The sequence below is a fragment of the Pavona decussata genome, unplaced genomic scaffold, assembly GCF_977016875.1.
Source record: "Pavona decussata unplaced genomic scaffold, jaPavDecu1.1 SCAFFOLD_602, whole genome shotgun sequence".
In the NCBI taxonomy this organism is placed as follows: domain Eukaryota; kingdom Metazoa; phylum Cnidaria; class Anthozoa; order Scleractinia; family Agariciidae; genus Pavona; species Pavona decussata.
Genome location: NW_028145860.1, coordinates 3,200,413 through 3,218,140, shown reverse-complemented (window position 1 = coordinate 3,218,140; position 17,728 = coordinate 3,200,413). Strand labels below are relative to the sequence as shown.

Sequence of the window (17,728 nt, the reverse complement as noted above, 5' to 3'; positions counted from 1 at the left end):
TTATTGGATACAACTACTGGATATATAATCCAATAACTATTGGATGCAAGTACTTGATATACAATCCATAAATATTGGATACAACTACTTAATAGGAGCACTCGGATTTCTTTTTTCCGAGTATGCCTGCGTCACTTTCTTGAATAATCATCATTCTCATTCATTCACCAGGCTGGAAATATACCATCACATTTCTCTCATATACCACACGTTCGACATTCAAATCCTAGCAGTATGCAGGATGTTTGTCCCATGAACCTAGTTTAATGGCCTTAGCTCCCACGAGTCTCCTGTATCTCAGTGGTAGAGCATCCAAACTAGTCATCGCAAGGTCTTAGATTCGACTCCTGATAGGAGCACTCAGGTTTCTTTTTTCTGAGTATGCCTGCGTCACTTTCTTGAATAATCATCATTCTCATTCATTCACCAGGCTGGAAATATACCATCACATTTCTCTCAACTACTTAATATACAAGCCAATAATTATTGGATACAACTTCTTAATATAGAATCCAATAATTATTGGATAAACTACTTAATAATTTGTACAATCCAATACTTATTGGATACAACTAGTGGATATAGAATCCTATAATATATAAATAAATAAAGGCTGCTTAAATGAAAAATCAGACCAACTACCTAAAGCAAGAGGACTCACTCATAATCAGTTTTACGAGCTAAATAAATTTTCTTTGGTACTGTCTATTATCATGCACATGGTGGTTCAATCATTTAAGGATTAGTTTCTAAAGTGCATTTATTCATATGAATGCTCTTTGCCTGTACATTCAATACCATATTGAATGCATATTGAATATTTTTATTTTTTAGTAATCCAAGGAAGTAAAGAATTAACACAATTAACTTGTTTTCCACAGGTGCAACAGATGTTGGATCAACTGAATGGTGAGTGGGTGTCCTTCCAGCAGTGCTTGATTGACAGCGATGCCATGCTGAAGAAAAGCAAGGAGAAGTTCAAGACTGGACTGATCCATTCTTCTGAAGATTTCAAGAAAACTGTCACAACACTGTTTGATGAATTCCAAAACAAAGGTCCATTCAGCAGCTCAATATCAGTCAAAGAGGTTTGCAAAAATATGTCCTTGTCTTGTCTACATGTAGCTTTAGTAAATTGTTGAAAAGCAAGAATCATGTCACATTTTTGAATTTGCAGTGATGCACACTGTGCAATTGCTGTAACATAGTTCTTCTTAAAATAATCATTTTTTTTACATCTTTAATGATGATATCCATCTCAACTGCCCAATCAAAATACAAGGACTGTAACTTGTTTTGTGGTATAATTTATAACTGTCCAGACAATGGTCTGTTATACACTGCACTGTAACATACATCTGTGAGAAATTTGCACTTTGATATTTAACTGAATGCATGCCAGTCCAGTCAAGACAAAACGATTGTCAGAATATATATGGAATTCGAAGGAAAAAGAAAGCAATTCTTGTTTTGACACCAGAGCCCAGTTGTCCAAAAGCTGATTAGCACTAATCCCTGATTAAAAAGTAACCAATGTTTTCATCTTGCTCATTAAAAGTGTTGTTAAAAGTTAATTTTAGGCTAATGGTAACAACAAGTCTAAGTGAAATCTGAGGAACAAAATTCTTTTGGAAGAATCGTGATTAATTAGTTATTAAACTCCAATGAAAGTTCATGTTACATGTAACCCAGGATTAGCTTAATGACGGTGCCTACTTTTGTTTCTGTGCATACGTTCTGGGCATCTTGAGATACTCGGGTTTCCTATGGGTGGTGGCTACTAATACAGGGATATTTTTGCGCGGTTTAAAGCAATATGGAGAGAGCAGAACTTAGCAAGTGCTCTTGGTATTAAGAAAGAAAATTGGGGTTAACCATACATTTTTCAGAGATAATAAAGCTTCAATTATTTGATAAAAAAAATGCTATACATTGCTTTTTGTTGTCACATATTTTAGAATTATTGTGTTAATTATCTGTAAAAAATGCGCGGTTACCCCCCAACTTTCTTTCTGGATTCCAGTAGCCCTTGCTGAGAGCTGCTTTTCTCACATAGTACTAAACTGCGCAAAAATACCTCTGTATTAGTAGGCACCATCCTTAATCAATCTTTTGAACAACTCAGCCCAGGGATTAAAAAAATTAAATTATGGTTGTTCCATGTTCTTTAGGCCTTAGAGGAAGTCAGAACCTACCAAGAACAAGTCACCAATCTGAAATCCCAAGAAACGAAGCTTAGACGAGGGCTGAACATCTTCAAGATTGAGCAGCCGCCATCAAAGGATCTGCAGGGAATAGAGAAAGATCTGGAGTACCTTGAACAGGTTTGGACTGTCACAAAGGAATGGGAAGAACTTTGGGACTCCTGGAAAGTCGGCAAGTTTGAAGAACTGGTCACCACTGATATGGAGACAACATCACAGTTGTTGTTCAAGAGATTGAATAAGCTGGTCAGAGAAGTGAAGGTATTGACTACCTTTAAGAATACACTAAACGTCTGTAATAGTGGCCACCGTTGGGCATCAGAGGAGTGACGGTGCTATCAACCAGTTGACATTTCTGTGGCAAAGTACATGGATGTTCTGCCATTAGGTATTGAGATTTTGGTTAGTTTAAGGTGGCCGAACTCAGTGTTCCAGTATGCAGGTGTTAGTGAACATTATTTGAAAACTACGTACTTCTGAGTACCCAAAATTAGCATGGTGCAAGATTAACTAAGTGGGAATAACAGCTATTAACTGTCCACAAATAATGGTTTTCCTTAATTTTTAGAAAATGCACTTGTGAGGTTTTTTCCATTTTCTGTATCCAGAAAAACTCATAAAATACTGACATAGTGATGCTGATTTCATGTAATTTTAACAGAGAGGTCTCCTGTAAATGTTGGTTTTGCCCTGTAATGTTTTATGAAGATACCCTCTGTTAGATTTTGATTTTTGTTTGTAGGTGAGTTAAGCTTTTAGAGAACTTTTGTTTTGTCTAATTTCACGAAATTCTAATGAGCAGTTCTTTAGAAAACAGATAATTTCCATTAAAACAACCAGTCACAATTTTTGGTCAAATGCGCATGCGTAGCTTTTAATGTTATTGGGTTTTCTCAGCAAAGATCAAAAGCATGCAAAAAGGCTTAGCTCTTCGTGAACTCAGTTTCTTTGTTTGGTGATAAATGAAGAAGGATTCACAAACGAGAAACTGAGTTTATTTTAAGAGCCAAACTGACCTTTGTGATCCATTTGGTATAAAATCGAGGGATCAATAGTATTTGCTTACCACAACCGTAACGCATCCTTAATAGCATCACCAACAGAATCGTAAAGTGCGTGCAAACTGTGTTCGGCCACTTTAATGAGACTTTTTAGATAGGAAAATGGCACCAAAAGTATGTATGTTGAGGCCAAAAGAAATGCTGCCTTTTACAACCCTCTGCTGATAATACAACCATCAGCTGAAATGCTGCCTCTCAGCTGATGGTTGTCTTACCAACTGAAGGTAGTTGCATCAGTGAAGTCTTTTGAAAAGAAAATGGGGTGAAAAATAGTGACAGATAACAATTAGATGCTCAATATTTAATGGGTAAATAGTTTTACAGTAGGGCTCCAGTGTTAAATAGCTTTTTTGTTGTATTAGTCAAAGAATCATTCAACACAAACAGGAAGCAAGTACTACTCAAAATCTAAAATTAGCATGCCACATATAGAGCTGCAGTGGAACCCGTCTTACGACCCCCTCGTTAATAGAGACCTTTAGATTCTAGTACGAGTGCGAGCACGACTACGAGAGTTGACTTCGAGTTTTTAGCGAAGTACTAAGAACTGATATATCACAGAAAGTTTCATTTCACTCTTTACGAATGACGAACTTGACGCAGTTGGTTTGAATGATGATAGTTAAGCCCTTTCGTGTCTCCAAAAAGACGAGATCACCTACGTTTCGAGGACTCGTTTTCGCCACTACGATGTTCTCACAAAAACTCGTAGTAAAATGACGACAGCTATCTCGTTTTCCCGCCAAAATGACACTGGTTCACTTGCGCGCAATCTTTGTTTATTGGAGAAACTCGTAGTCGTACTCGTACTCGTACTCGTACTAGAATCTAAAGGTCTCTAATCCAATCACCCTGTTATTACGACCACATTTTCATGGCTGAAGGTTGTCATATTAACAGGGTTCAGTGCTTTATCTCACGATGGACTGAACGTGCTTTTGCAGGATAAAAACTGGGAGATCTGTGAGTCCATCAAGTCTCGCATTGAGCAGTTCAAGCGCACCATGCCTTTGATCCAAGATCTTAAGAACCCAGCCATGAGGGACAGACACTGGGCACAGATCAAGTCTGAGGTTCAGAAGCCTTTTGATCAGAATGGTAAATACTTTGTACTTATTGACTGAATGATAGGGTTGTATGGAAAAACATTATGATCAAGACTCAAATATATTCTTGTTTGGCCGTACATAACTCTTACTGTCCAGAAAGGGAGATAATAGAGAGATTGAGAATTATATTTATGCCAAATGGCAAGTGGTAAATGGCAAATGGCAAAATGACCATGTGATCATGTTTACTTTGTATTTGTCGCTCGCTGTTTCTAGTTTCCCAGTAAAAGTGAGTAGTTTTGGGTTTCATCAAAGGTCAGAATTATTTTGGACTGTTCTCATCTACATACTTATTTTTCAAGAAAACACAGTTCCAAATTTCTCTATTAAAAAGTTAGGTAAGAACGGTTATTGGAAATAATTCTTTGTTCAAAGAAATCTCCATGTGTAGTAATATTGATGACTACTACTACTACTATTTCTATATGTTTGTTTGGTAAAGAAACGGAACTTCATGTTGACTGATTTGCATTGTTGGCTTTCAGCTGATGATTTCACTCTTGAGAAAATCATTGAACTTGGTTTGGATCAATTTGCTGATCAGATCAGTGAGGTGTCTGGTGCAGCCAGCAAGGAGCTGTCCATAGAACAGGTAGGTTGCTCAAGTTTTCCATCTCTAGAAGCTTGCACAGATGCTTGTTATCTTAATGGTACTTTCAATGTTTACCAAAACCATTGCACTGTAAACATTGTTAAATAAATGTTAATGTTAATGTTTTTGGTCATTAGGCAATTGCAGGCATTGCCGAGAGCTGGGAACAAATTACCTTGGATATTGGGCCATATAAGGACCGTGGACATTTCAGACTCAAGTATGAATATTCTAGAGAAATGCAGAAATTATTGTTACACTTAAACTGTAAATGCCTTGAATGCATGTCAAATTGTCTGGTTGCAATAAAAAAGGCTTTTGCTTGAGTTGTTCAGCAAAATCCAAGTACATAATTATTATGGCTATCATTATTTTTCCTGAACATTTCCAGAGCAACAGATGAAGTATTTCAGCAGCTGGAAGATAACCAGGTCACTCTGTCCACGATGAAGGCATCAAGATATGTCAAGGCTTTTGAGGCAGAGGTATGGTGTATAAACATAAAAGATTGAAATGAAACATTTTTGCTCCCACTGTTGGTACTTACAGTTTCTCTAGCTTCTGTAAAATTAGTAAATGTCCATTCTCTGGTTGTTTAAAGAGCAGATAACTTTATCCAGTGGATTAAAGCCACTATTCAGGTAATGACCTATACTCCGGCTAGTTAACAATTAGACGGCGAGCTCAAGGTTTCTACCGACTGATAGACAAAGGCGATAGAAACCAAGAGCGAGCCGTCTAATTGTTTTAGCATACCTCAGTGATTGATCTATGAAGCAAAAAAATCTTTTTATTTCATAAATTTTGATATATTTGTGCAATGCCAAATCGCGTGCGCTCTGACAAACTGCTGTCTATCGATCACCTGTGTAGCCAATCAGATTGCGCGTTATGCGATAGTCGGTCACTGAGGTATGCTAATTCATATTATCTGCTCTTTCAGCAACCAAGACCAGAATATTACTATTATTGTTCACGCTGGTCACTTATTTGTTGGGTACGGTCTCACCCAAATTGCGCATATTAATGTGATGTAGTTTGTAACAATATTGATGTGGCAAGGCACAGTGGTATACTCCAGCCATGGATATGCGCCACTTAGGCTAATATTGATGCACTTGATTGTTGTCTTTAACAGGTGGACAAGTGGGAAAGAACACTCTCCCTCATATTGGAAGTCACTGAAATGATACTGACAGTTCAACGACAGTGGATGTATTTGGAGGTGTGGCATACAAACATTGTCTTGCATCTTGTGGTCTTATTTCTTGTAGTATGTTTTTCAATAAGTACTTAAACTGTGTCTTTGTTTCCAACAGAATATTTTCCTTGGTGAAGATATTCGTAAACAACTCCCCAGAGAGTCAGCAGAATTTGATGACGTCAATGCAAACTGGAAGGTACACCATTCTGTACATTTTGTTGTTAAAATAGCTTGGGTATACAACCTTCAATCTTTGTTTTGTTTCCTCACAGGTGATAATGCAGAGACTGAACAAGGATAACAATGCGCTGAGGGGAACTCATCATCGAGGTGATGTATAATCAATTATTTTTAGTTTCTCAAAGGTGATTATTGTCCAAATTTTAATCCCTCTTGGTGACCATAAATGACCATCCCCCTTAAGGCACCATCCTCAGGACTGTCATAAGCAGCTGGCAGCCAACTGTTGTGGGTGGAAACTACAGTGATAATAGAAATTGCTAAAAGACAACTAAGAAAGGGAAGCTGTATTTTGTTAATGACTACCTTCTTTGCTTGTGTAGCCAGTAACTGTCCTGCTTAGAAAATTGCTTTTGATTCAGTTATTAGTCAAACACTTTATTGATTGTCTCTTCCAAGTAACCAATCTCCCTTAGATGGCTATCTTTTCGAACTGTAAGGATGGCCACTCATGACAGATTCAGCTGAAGTGCTGTTCCAGATCAAGTTGTTACAATTTTGTGTTTGTAGTAATGAAACAGGGCCTCAAATTCTTTTTGGAAAATTAGCTTTGTGATTCACAGTATTTATTGTTGATTACCTTATGCAGGTCTGCTGGATACACTGAATGACATGAATTTGAAACTGGAAGAGATTCAGAAGTCGCTTGATATGTACTTGGAGACCAAGAGACAGATTTTCCCTCGCTTCTACTTTCTGTCTAATGATGATCTTTTGGAAATACTTGGACAGTCCAAAAACCCAGAAGCTGTAAGTACTGGTTGTTTTTAAAACTTCTTGGCTTGGGTTTTAATCCCTGATTAAAAATGAACTGAGGTTTCCATCTCACTTGTTAAAATATGGTTTTGAAAGCTAATTTTAAACTGATGGTAAAGAAACGTCTTAGGAACAAAATTTGTGTCATCATCCGACTAAACTAAAGATCCATGTATAGATAGTAAATATAACCAGTTACTAGCTCTTTACAAGAAGACTGCTATTAGAGCCCTCTAGGGTCCACTTTCTGTTGTCTGGAAAATGTATGTGTTGAGGTACTGAAAGAGAACGAACAAGTACACTGTATGTTAGATGTTAGGCTTGTTTTTAAAACATTCTGACTTTTCTTAAAGGTTCAACCTCACTTGAAGAAATGCTTTGACAACATCAAGTCTCTCAAGATGGCCAAGGTAACAAACAAAAGTGTTTCCTCTCCTCTGTCTGTGTATCTAGTGCCCATACTGTTCAGGGTTCTCATTAGAAGGCGGGACCCGGGTACCAGTACCAGGATACACAAGAGTCAGTACCTGCCTACAACTTTCAAACTGAACATAAAGAAATTCACTTCAAGTTTAATTTTCTGCCCAGCTACTCTCCTATAGGTGCCCCTCTACTTCAAAACTTAATGCAACCCCTGCTGTTGCACCGCTCCCACGGGTTAGCATAATTCTGGTCCTACACAAGTTATGCTTACTGTTTTGTCAGGTTGGACCTACCATTGCCTGTGGCTATTTTGATATACTCTGCGTTATAACAGTATTAAGCCAGGGCCAAATACATGGTCTTTGTACTTACAGGTAGTTTAGATAGGCCATTTTTAATGAAGTTGTCTAAATTTGTGTCTTTGATATCTCAGATTTCTAGATGTACAAACTAGTAAGATCTATAGCTAAGGCACTGACAGTGGAAACTACTTTTGAAATGCTAATTGCTAATTTTTGGTTTAACAGATGGGTATCACACAGAAGACAGAAGCAGTTGGAATGTACTCAGCAGAGGGAGAATTTGTGGAGTTTGGACATTCTGTTCTTTTGGAAGGGCCAGTTGAGGTATGGTTTGATTGGTTTATGTCTGATACTCTAATTAAATTGGTCTATATTTTGAAAAAAAAAAGCAAGCCTGAATTCATATTAAGAAATTTTCAAATTCAGAGCAAAATTTCAGCTGGCCTCATTATGACTGTTACATAAAATAGAACATAAAGAAGAATAAATAAATTCTAGTTTGTTTTTACTGGTGTTAAAAGTGTTAAAAGTAATGTAGTAGTAATCAGTTAGGACAGTACATGAAGTTATTGGTACCATTGTTAACCAATAATGTGAACATGTAGACTTTGCATCCTTGCAGCCCGCTAAATTATTGTAATAATTATTATAATCTTTTCCTCATATGCTTGTATGTTAGGCATGGTTGTGTGATGTGGAACGGAGCATGCGCTGGACATTAAAGGAACTGCTGAAACAGTGTAGGCTTGCTCTGAAGAAGAATACCAGTAAACGCGACAAGTGGGTCAAAGAATGGGCAGGGCAGGTGAGTGGTGATCTCTTAGCTAGTACCTAAGCATAGAATATGTAGTTCCAGAAAATATCCATACTCCCTCCATGGAAGGTTTTTGTTTTGCACCCCCCCCCCCCCCCAAGAAATTCCAGTTTTGCTTCATACTTTGCTTCTATCATTTTGGCTTCTAAGACCCCCCTCCCCTAAGAATTTCCAATGTCCTTCCAAGGGGTGGGTATGGATTTTTTAAGGGACTGCACAATGTTTTTCTATAATTAAAAAAAAAAGACTCTTTAATTTAGTGTTTTGTTATATCAGCAGTTGGCTCTTTATTTAGTAATGAGGCAAACGCTGATATCACAAAACCAAAGAGTTTGTTCTTACTGTCACTCATAAATTGGTCTTACTTTGGAAAGAACTGGTTATAAAAGGGTTGAAAGCAATGGGAGAGGCAAAAAATAGTTCTAGGTAGGCAAATGGTTTGAATTTGTACATTAATACTAGAACTTTTGGGAAGCATATGTGGCCTGAAGTAGTGCCAGTTAAAAGCAGTCACCCTACTGGAGATCATTATATCTGCAACACTGTGCAGAATATGACTCTTGGTAATTCAAGCGTTAATCTTAACAATTAACCCTTTCACCCCTAATATCAAAGAACAAGTTCTCCTATCTTGTCCCCATACATTTCTTATAAGTTAAGTACTGGGGAGAAATAATTTATTGAAATATCAAGAAAATTCACCTTGGGTGATCATATCCTTAATTCTCATGACCTCAGGGGTTGAATAAGCTTTGACATTACAAGAAGAAATTTGATGCTGATCACTGTGAGGGCTTAAATAGTTAAAGCATGCATGGAACTGAACTGTGCACACCATACTGGTACAGAATTGAAACTGTAACAGTTGTGGATTGGGGCAGGGGGTCTAGATAGCAGGTACAGCATGAATAAAAGGCCTGCCCATTGAGATTTTGTTATGGATCCAAAATGGATGCAATACAGTTAACATAGCCTTGAAACCATGCTTTTGTTTCAGTTAACAATCACTTCAAGTCAGATGCAGTGGACCAGTGATTGTACCAAGGCACTGGCCAGCACCAAAGAAAGAGGCGACAAGAAGGCTTTAAAGAGTTTAAAAAAGAAACAGGCAAGAGATGCAGCATATGATTTATAAGCTGTTTGTATGGATCATAAATAACCAAAATAAGAGCATAGTAAAGAATAAATAATAAAAATTAAAACAGGTAATTACATATTGGGAAACCTTGAACTAGTACTCCTTTTTCTTTCTCATGTGGAACTTCGTCTTGTTCTTTTTCTTGTGTTACCATAATTTTTGTTTTCTTTTTGTTACTGTTGTTGATGTTAAAGAGTCTGTCCTTGTTTTTATGGTATTCAGCATTGACAGACGTGGGATCAGAGTCTGAATCAGAAGTATAATAGTTCAGAGAACAAATTGCCTGAACTACTTGATTCTTATGCTTACAATAACAATTCTACAGTGTTTGTGTGAAAGTCTTAATACAATTCTGATTCAACCTTTAACTGTGATTCTGCCACTACATTGTAGTGTAATGTTATTGTTCTTGTCTTCTAACTGAACTAATATTTCAGCAACATATGTTAGTTCATCTTTTTTTTAAGGTCTAATCTGGACATTGAAAATTCATATAATTATCAAATAATGATGTGCCAATATTTTGTCGTACTGCAGATCTCCATGTTGAACAAATTCTCTGAGATGATTCGTGGTAACTTGACCAAGATCCAGCGACAGAAGATCGTAGCTCTGGTTACTATTGAGGTGCATGCCAGAGATGTAATTGAAAAGATGATCAAGTCTGGCTGTGGTGATGTAACTGCCTTTGAATGGCTCAGTCAGTTGAGACTATATTGGGATAAGGTATTTGTAGACAGGAGTTTCAATAACTTTTGAAGTAGGTGTCATAGCAAGCCAAACTAGGCAGTGGTTTGAGGCTGTTCTCATTAGTATTTAAGTGAAAATTAAGACAAAGTAGGTGGCGGTATGAGTTCAAATAGACACCTGTACACCACCACTTGCGGCCCTCTAATGAAACCACTGTGTAGAGCTATGTGTATACAAATGATGTTAGTGACTGGGTTGCTGCTGTACTGGTCGCATTTCCTGAAATAACAGCCAAGGATCATTCTTTTATCCACAGTAAAAGTGGGTGATTATTCAAAGGAGGCGATTATCTGATGCAAAGTTAAGGTTTTGAAAATAGTTTTGAAAATAGTTTTCTCAAATAGTAAGGGGAAGGGTTGGTGATTTTACAAGGTGGCTGCAGGTTTTCTGGAGAGTGCTATCCAAGAGTGTCTTTTGTAAACATTCAAGCTGGCTTTCCCAAAAAAAAATTAATGGCAGCCAACAGATTGAAAAAAAGTTATTTTTAACTTCTTTAAACCACATCTCTAACTAAGTGAATTTGTTGTGTTCTAGGATATTGATGACTGTGTAGTGCGACAGACAAACACCCAGTTTCAGTACGGGTATGAGTACTTGGGGAACTCTGGTCGACTTGTTATCACCCCTCTTACAGACAGGTTTGCTATTATGCACTAATTTTTTTGTCTCTTTTCTTCAAGATAAGCATGGTATTCCTTTGTCATTCCCCACAATTTTCTGTCAAAGTGATATTTACACTGTTTCAGTAATGTGACACAATCATCTTTATATGATGTTTGCATTCGTTTAGCTTGTCACACAATCTTCGCTGCATGGCATTTGGAATCCTTTGGCTTGTTTCACGTCCTTCTAAATTTGTTTTGTTCTTGCATCCTGTCCACAGATGTTACATGACACTGACAACAGCACTTCACCTTCATCGGGGCGGCAGTCCAAAGGGACCTGCTGGTACAGGCAAAACTGAGACTGTCAAGGATCTTGGAAAAGCACTTGGCAATTATGTCATTGTGGTGAACTGTTCTGAAGGTTTGGACTACAAATCCATGGGGCGTATGTACAGTGGATTGGCACAGGTATCTTTTCATTATCACTTAAGGTTGAAGTTCCTATGCTGCCCTGTTTTCAACAAAGTGAAACAAATCCAATGGCAGATATCTGCCATTGGATTTCGGTTTGAAGATTGGTGGTCCAAGTAATGGTTTCTGCTTCTGTCATTTCTTTAGACAAGTAACTTGACTCAACATTGGTGCCTTTTTCATATTACAAAAAATTGTAAATTTGTTTTTACAATAACTGTCCAAATTCCCGCGCGCTGATTGGCTCGTAGCTATTGTCTATAAGAGTACAGACAATAAAAATGACATCAGATGTAATGGGCGCGCTTTCTCAACGAAAAAAATTGCCAATTCCGCTCGTGCTTTTTCCATGTTATTGCAAAAAACAAATTGACGGCAGTTTTCTATGGTCTATACTCTTATAGACCATAAAATAACGCCTTAAAACGTCCAAAACTTGGCAGTGAAACCACTCGCCTGTGGCTCGTGGTTCCACTTGAGTTTTGAACATTTTTTGACGTCATTTTATGGTCTATAAGAGTATAGACCATAGAAAACTGTCATCGATTTGTTAAATAGCACATAATTCCATGACAAAATAATCAAATGCACTTGACAGTATGGGGATACTCTCTTGACTGAATTGGCATATGAAAATATTGATTTTTGAGGACGGGGGAAAACTGGAGTACCCAGAGAAAAACCTCTCGGAGCAAGGACGAGAACCAACAACAATTTCAACCCACATACTATGCCGAGTCCGGGAATAGAACCCAGGCCACATTGGTGGGAAACAAGTGGTCTCTCTACTGCTCCATCCCTGCTCCCCTGAAGTAGTATAAGGTGAGGCTGTTCTAACACAGAACTGTGCCAGATACCCGTCTTATATACTACTCTTGTTCACCAAAATGTATGGAAAGGTACCACTTAATTGAGTACATTATAACAGTGTTACATTTTGTTGTCTTGCAGACTGGAGCTTGGGGTTGCTTTGATGAGTTCAATCGAATCAACATTGAAGTGTTGTCTGTGGTGGCCCAGCAGATTCTATCCATCCTCTCTGCTCTGTCAGCTGGTGCAACGCGATTTGTGTTTGAAGGACGAGAAATTAACCTTGTCTGGTCTTGTGGCATCTTCATCACCATGAATCCTGGTACAATAATATTTATAAGTTCTTATACACGACCATGCCAGTATAATTGAATTTGGCACCAGGGCCCAGAACTTTTTTTTTTAGTTTACCGGTAATGAAGACTCCTCAACCAGATTTTTGTTCGTTAGTTTTGACTTAAACATTCCTTTACAATTAGCTTTTGAAAAAAAAAATGACTAGAAAAATAAAAGCCTGGTTAATTTTTAATTGGGGATTAGCATTAATCAGTTTTTGAACAACTGGGTCGTGGACTGTTAAGCTCGTTAAGCTATGCTTCTCCTATTCTGTTTTTCTTTTGCTGAAGTGATGAGTTAAGTCGGGATCTTTTTCTTGTAGGATATGCTGGTCGAACTGAGTTGCCTGACAACTTGAAGAGCATGTTCAGACCCATTTCTATGGTGGTGCCAGACTCTGCTATGATTGCAGAAATCATCTTGTTTGCTGAGGGATTTAATAACACAAAGGTAAAGTATTGTAGCTTTGTATAGATCTCTTTTCATTATTCAGTATTAAAGTGTTGCAAAGAAAGTATCAATGTATTTGGCGCGAATTGGAATTTAAAAGTGTTGTTTTTGTAGGAGAGAGGAAAAATGGAGCACCTGGAGAAAAACCTGTCAGAACCAGGACGAGAACCAACAACAAAAACAACCCACATATGATGCTAAGTCTGGGAATTAAACCAGGCCACATTGGTGGGAGGCGAGTGTTCTCACCACTGCGCCATCCCTGCTCCCCTTAATCCCTATGATGTCTTTATTAGCTGAGATTTGACTGTCCTTTTTCTCTTGTCAGGTACTTGCCAGGAAAGTGCACACCTTGTACTCATTAGCAGTACAGCAGCTGTCCAAACAGGATCACTATGACTTTGGACTGAGAGCTCTCACCTCTGTATTGAGATATGCTGGCAAGAAGAAGAGAGCTAACCCTGACATGTCTGATGAAGAGGTAAGTTCAACAAGTCATATACTTCTCTTCGTAATATTTATAGTGGCGTTGGGGTGGGGCAACCTACCCCGTTTGCAACTTCATACATGGCTGGTTGAGAGGACAAAAGAACAAACAACAGAACAATGCTCGCAACGCTAAGAAACAGTGCTGTTGCAGGTTGACAGGGTCCAGTGACAATAGAGCTTTGGAAGGGTACAGGTCTACTGTTTGGGATCTGGTGATTAACTAGATCAGAAGAAAACTCTTGATATTTGAAATGTTTGAGATGTCCACCTTATGACAGTCAAAGCAAGGTCTTTTTCAGCAGCTCTCTGTAACCTTCTTTAGCACTTCTAGTCAAGGTGGCTGTAATAGTCAAGTGTCCCTAAAATGGGGTGTTTGCTCCGTAAGAGCAGGTTTTTTGTTTAGAATTTGGGTGTGTGTAAAAGTGTGAAGTAGCATTTTTTTCGTGGAAGTGGAGTGCCTGCAAAGTACGGTTTGACTTAATCAAAGCCTTCAAAAAATAGTTAAACTTTGTTGTCTTGCAACTCCAGGTAGCATTGTTTTGTGTACCAAGGTTCTGAGATTGTGTACCAATAATCCTGATTGCATTATTACACCATTCATCCTAACGAGACATACGCTGTTTTTTTTCTGTCATTAGATTCTACTTCTATCCATGAAGGACATGAACATTGCCAAGTTGACCTCTCAGGATCTGCCGCTGTTTAATGGCATTGTGTCTGATTTGTTTCCTGGAGTGGAGACTCCAACTATTGACTATGGCAAGGTGAGTCACTGTGTAATACACTGAATGTAATACAGTTCTAGCTGACCTGTAATGCGGTTTGTTCTTGAGAATGATGTCTTATCCAATGAGTGACACAGCCATACTCGCAGGAAAGAAATTGAGTTATTACAGTCCGATTACTAGTTTAGAAACTCTACCACTGAGCTATAGGAGACTTGTGGGAGCTAAGGCCATTAACGTAGGTTCAGTGACATCCTGGATACCGATAGGATTTGAATGTCAATGTGTGGCATATGTGAAGTGGAATAAATGTGAATGTATATTTTAAACCTGCAATATTCTTGTAGTAAACTGTTGAAGGTATTTACGTCTGTTTTCAGCTTCGCACTGCTATAGAAAAAGACATAAAGGAGGCTGGTCTCAAGCCACACCCCTCTACCATACTGAAGGTGATTCAGTTGTACGAGACTAAAAATTCCAGGTATGGTAGTCTTCAATGGGTGGTGCTATATTTTATATGAAAGTGTTCTACACTGATCGGAAGACCTCCTTGTAGCAGAATGAACAACTAAGGTAACTTTGCTTGGTTATTTCTTAGACACTCTACCATGTTGGTGGGTCAGACTGGTTCAGGAAAGAGTGTGTGCTGGAAGATACTGCAGGCATCCATGACACGGATGAAGAGAGATGGAGACTCAAGCTTCAACATTGTCAGGGTAAGATTGCTAAAACATGTTATACTGAGGGCATCCACGGAGACCCAGAAGCAGATAGTGGGGACAGGAAAAAGTTGAAACGGTCGGGAAAAAATTTGACGAAGAAAAAAAGGGAGGAAAAGTAAGAGGTTCTTTGTCTATTTTTTTCTTGCCCGTTTCGGCAATACATGTTACTGGCAAAAAGCGCGGGAAAATGCTTGCAAGCAAGTCACGATTGGTATTGGTGCCATTTCTCATTGGTCGAGAAAGTGGCGCTAGTTTTGCCGACCAATCACAGTACGTGGTAAAGCAAAACCAAAGCAAGTGTCAATTGCTTTTGACACTTAAATGAAAACCGTTCTAAAATTAAAGTGCAACCTCATTTTTCAATAATTTAATGGATGACAAATAAGTATTGTTGTTGAAACTAATAGGCTATGTAAAGAAGAAGGAAAACAGGAGGCCATTAATGAAAGAACAAAGAAAGGTCCAGCTTGTGTCGTGTACTATACATGCAATCATTTGTTTGTTTGTTTACAGGAGTACCCAATAAACCCCAAGGCTTTATCTCTTGGTGAACTCTATGGCGAGTTTGATCTCAACACAAATGAGTGGACTGATGGAGTACTGTCCAGTGTGATGAGACTGACCTGCTCAGGTAAATAAGCTTGATAACAACTCCCGGGGGAGGGGTCACGAGCTGATCGTCAGAAATTTTAAAAAGAACCCCTAAAAGGTACCAGTATTCTGTTTTGTGGGCGTGGTCCGAACAACTTTTCATTCCTAAGAGGTACCAAATCAGTTGACTGACATTTATTTGCTCATATTTTTTGCCGCAATATCCTAAAAGGTACCACCATACCTCTGATGGAAGTAATTTTAGATTTTAGCACCCTACAACGATAACAACAACAACAACCTTTATTTCAACACGATAGTAGTTAAAACAACAGAATTGCTTGTGGAGTCGTGTATCTAACTAACGTATTTTAGGTTTTATTAATGTGTACGATTTGCCCTAAGGGGCATAGATACCAAACCACGAATTTTAACCCCTGAAAGGTACGACGACCACCCCATCACTTTTATATGGGAGTCCCCTCCCCCCCCCCCCCCCCCACCTTCTCCGAGGGATAACAACTGCACTATTCAAATGAGGGAATTTCAGTATTGCCTTGAGACCTGGTGCAAAGCTTTGTATTTTCATTCAGATGCAAATAAAAGTCTTGCACCTGAACGGTTTCAGCACTTTTCTGTGTTGCTGTTTGTTTGCCATACATACATACTACATACATACTTTATTTTGCCACACAAATGAAATAAATATACAATACAAAATAACAAGAAAAGAAAAGTGGCGAAGGGATCTAAAAGAAACTATAGAATGCTTATAAGAGATAAGGCCCTCTCAAACTACGGACTGAGAGTTGATTACAACAAATGAAACAAAAGATGGGGTAGACTCAGTTCGTTATTCATAACTACTCATTAGTTTACTATTAAGTATTTTCTTAAAAGAAGAAATGGATGTAGAGTTGATGACTTCGTTGTCCAGCGAGTTAAAAAACTTGGGTCCTTGAAAAAAAAAACTGAAAATTTCTTAATATTTGGTCGACGGTAGGTTAGACGGTAGGTATGGCATATTTCCTCATGCCCTGTTAGATGGCGAAGAGTTAATCATAAAATGTCCTGTTTTGTTAGATGAAAGGCCTGATGAGAAGTGGATCTTATTTGACGCTCCAGTGGACACTCTGTGGATTGAGTCTATGAACTCAGTAATGGACGACAATAAAGTTCTAACACTCATCAATGGTGAACGTATTGCCATGCCAGATCAGGTAACAGAATTTGAGGACGGTGCCTACTTTTGTTACTGTGCATACGTTCTGTGCATCTCGAGATACTCGGCTTTCCTATGGGTGGTGCCTACTAATACAGGAATATTTTTGCGCGGTTTAAAACTATGCAGAGAAAACAGAACTCAGCAAGTTCTCTTGGTATCCAAAAAGAAAATTAGGGATAACCATGCATTTTTCAGAGATAATAAAGCTTCGATTTGGAAAAAACGCCATACATTGCTTTATATTTTACTGTTTTTTTAGAATAATAATTGTTGTTTCATTATCTCTGAAAAATGCGTGGTTACCCCCAAGTTTCTTTTTGGATTTCAAAGGCCTTGCTAAGATCTGCTTTCCCCGCATAGTCATAAACCACACAAAAATACTTGTTTATTAGTAGGCACCGTCCTTAAACAGTGACAGACTGTTGAAGACTTGAGACTTGGGCGCTTTCCATTTGTGAGAACTGGCCGGCCAGACTCGTTGTATTAATTTGAAGGACTGATTCTTCGATTTCTTCAAAATGGTACATTCTGAGAGTAGTGTGCGCTAGGCATATAAACTGCCGTTCAAATTAGTGCATTCTGTTTGCGAAATGATTGAACTGAAGAGCCTGTCTTCAACTTCAACTTTATAAGGTGTTTGTATAAATTTGCATGTACAATTTCTTGGCCCCCCGCAAGTAGCAAAGCTAATCTAGGTAGGCCAGGATGACA

At 38.3% G+C, this 17,728-nt stretch overlaps 1 protein-coding gene across 1 annotated transcript in view; it reads left to right on the top strand.

The window, feature by feature from the left end:
• Positions 1-17,728, top strand: part of LOC146449414 (dynein axonemal heavy chain 2-like) — a 67,108-nt gene that overhangs the window by 16,935 nt on the left and 32,445 nt on the right. Inside the window, exons 24-48 of the mRNA XM_085101932.1 lie at positions 882-1,088; positions 2,172-2,465; positions 4,210-4,363; positions 4,860-4,966; positions 5,104-5,186; positions 5,358-5,451; positions 6,105-6,191; positions 6,286-6,366; positions 6,443-6,500; positions 7,000-7,160; positions 7,520-7,576; positions 8,117-8,215; positions 8,571-8,696; positions 9,703-9,813; positions 10,381-10,569; positions 11,128-11,231; positions 11,477-11,666; positions 12,621-12,801; positions 13,138-13,265; positions 13,594-13,746; positions 14,393-14,518; positions 14,860-14,960; positions 15,078-15,195; positions 15,715-15,832; positions 16,876-17,012. Coding sequence (XP_084958058.1) covers positions 882-1,088; positions 2,172-2,465; positions 4,210-4,363; positions 4,860-4,966; positions 5,104-5,186; positions 5,358-5,451; positions 6,105-6,191; positions 6,286-6,366; positions 6,443-6,500; positions 7,000-7,160; positions 7,520-7,576; positions 8,117-8,215; positions 8,571-8,696; positions 9,703-9,813; positions 10,381-10,569; positions 11,128-11,231; positions 11,477-11,666; positions 12,621-12,801; positions 13,138-13,265; positions 13,594-13,746; positions 14,393-14,518; positions 14,860-14,960; positions 15,078-15,195; positions 15,715-15,832; positions 16,876-17,012 — 3,264 coding nt within the window. The remainder of the gene's footprint in view (positions 1-881; positions 1,089-2,171; positions 2,466-4,209; positions 4,364-4,859; positions 4,967-5,103; positions 5,187-5,357; positions 5,452-6,104; positions 6,192-6,285; positions 6,367-6,442; positions 6,501-6,999; positions 7,161-7,519; positions 7,577-8,116; positions 8,216-8,570; positions 8,697-9,702; positions 9,814-10,380; positions 10,570-11,127; positions 11,232-11,476; positions 11,667-12,620; positions 12,802-13,137; positions 13,266-13,593; positions 13,747-14,392; positions 14,519-14,859; positions 14,961-15,077; positions 15,196-15,714; positions 15,833-16,875; positions 17,013-17,728) is intronic.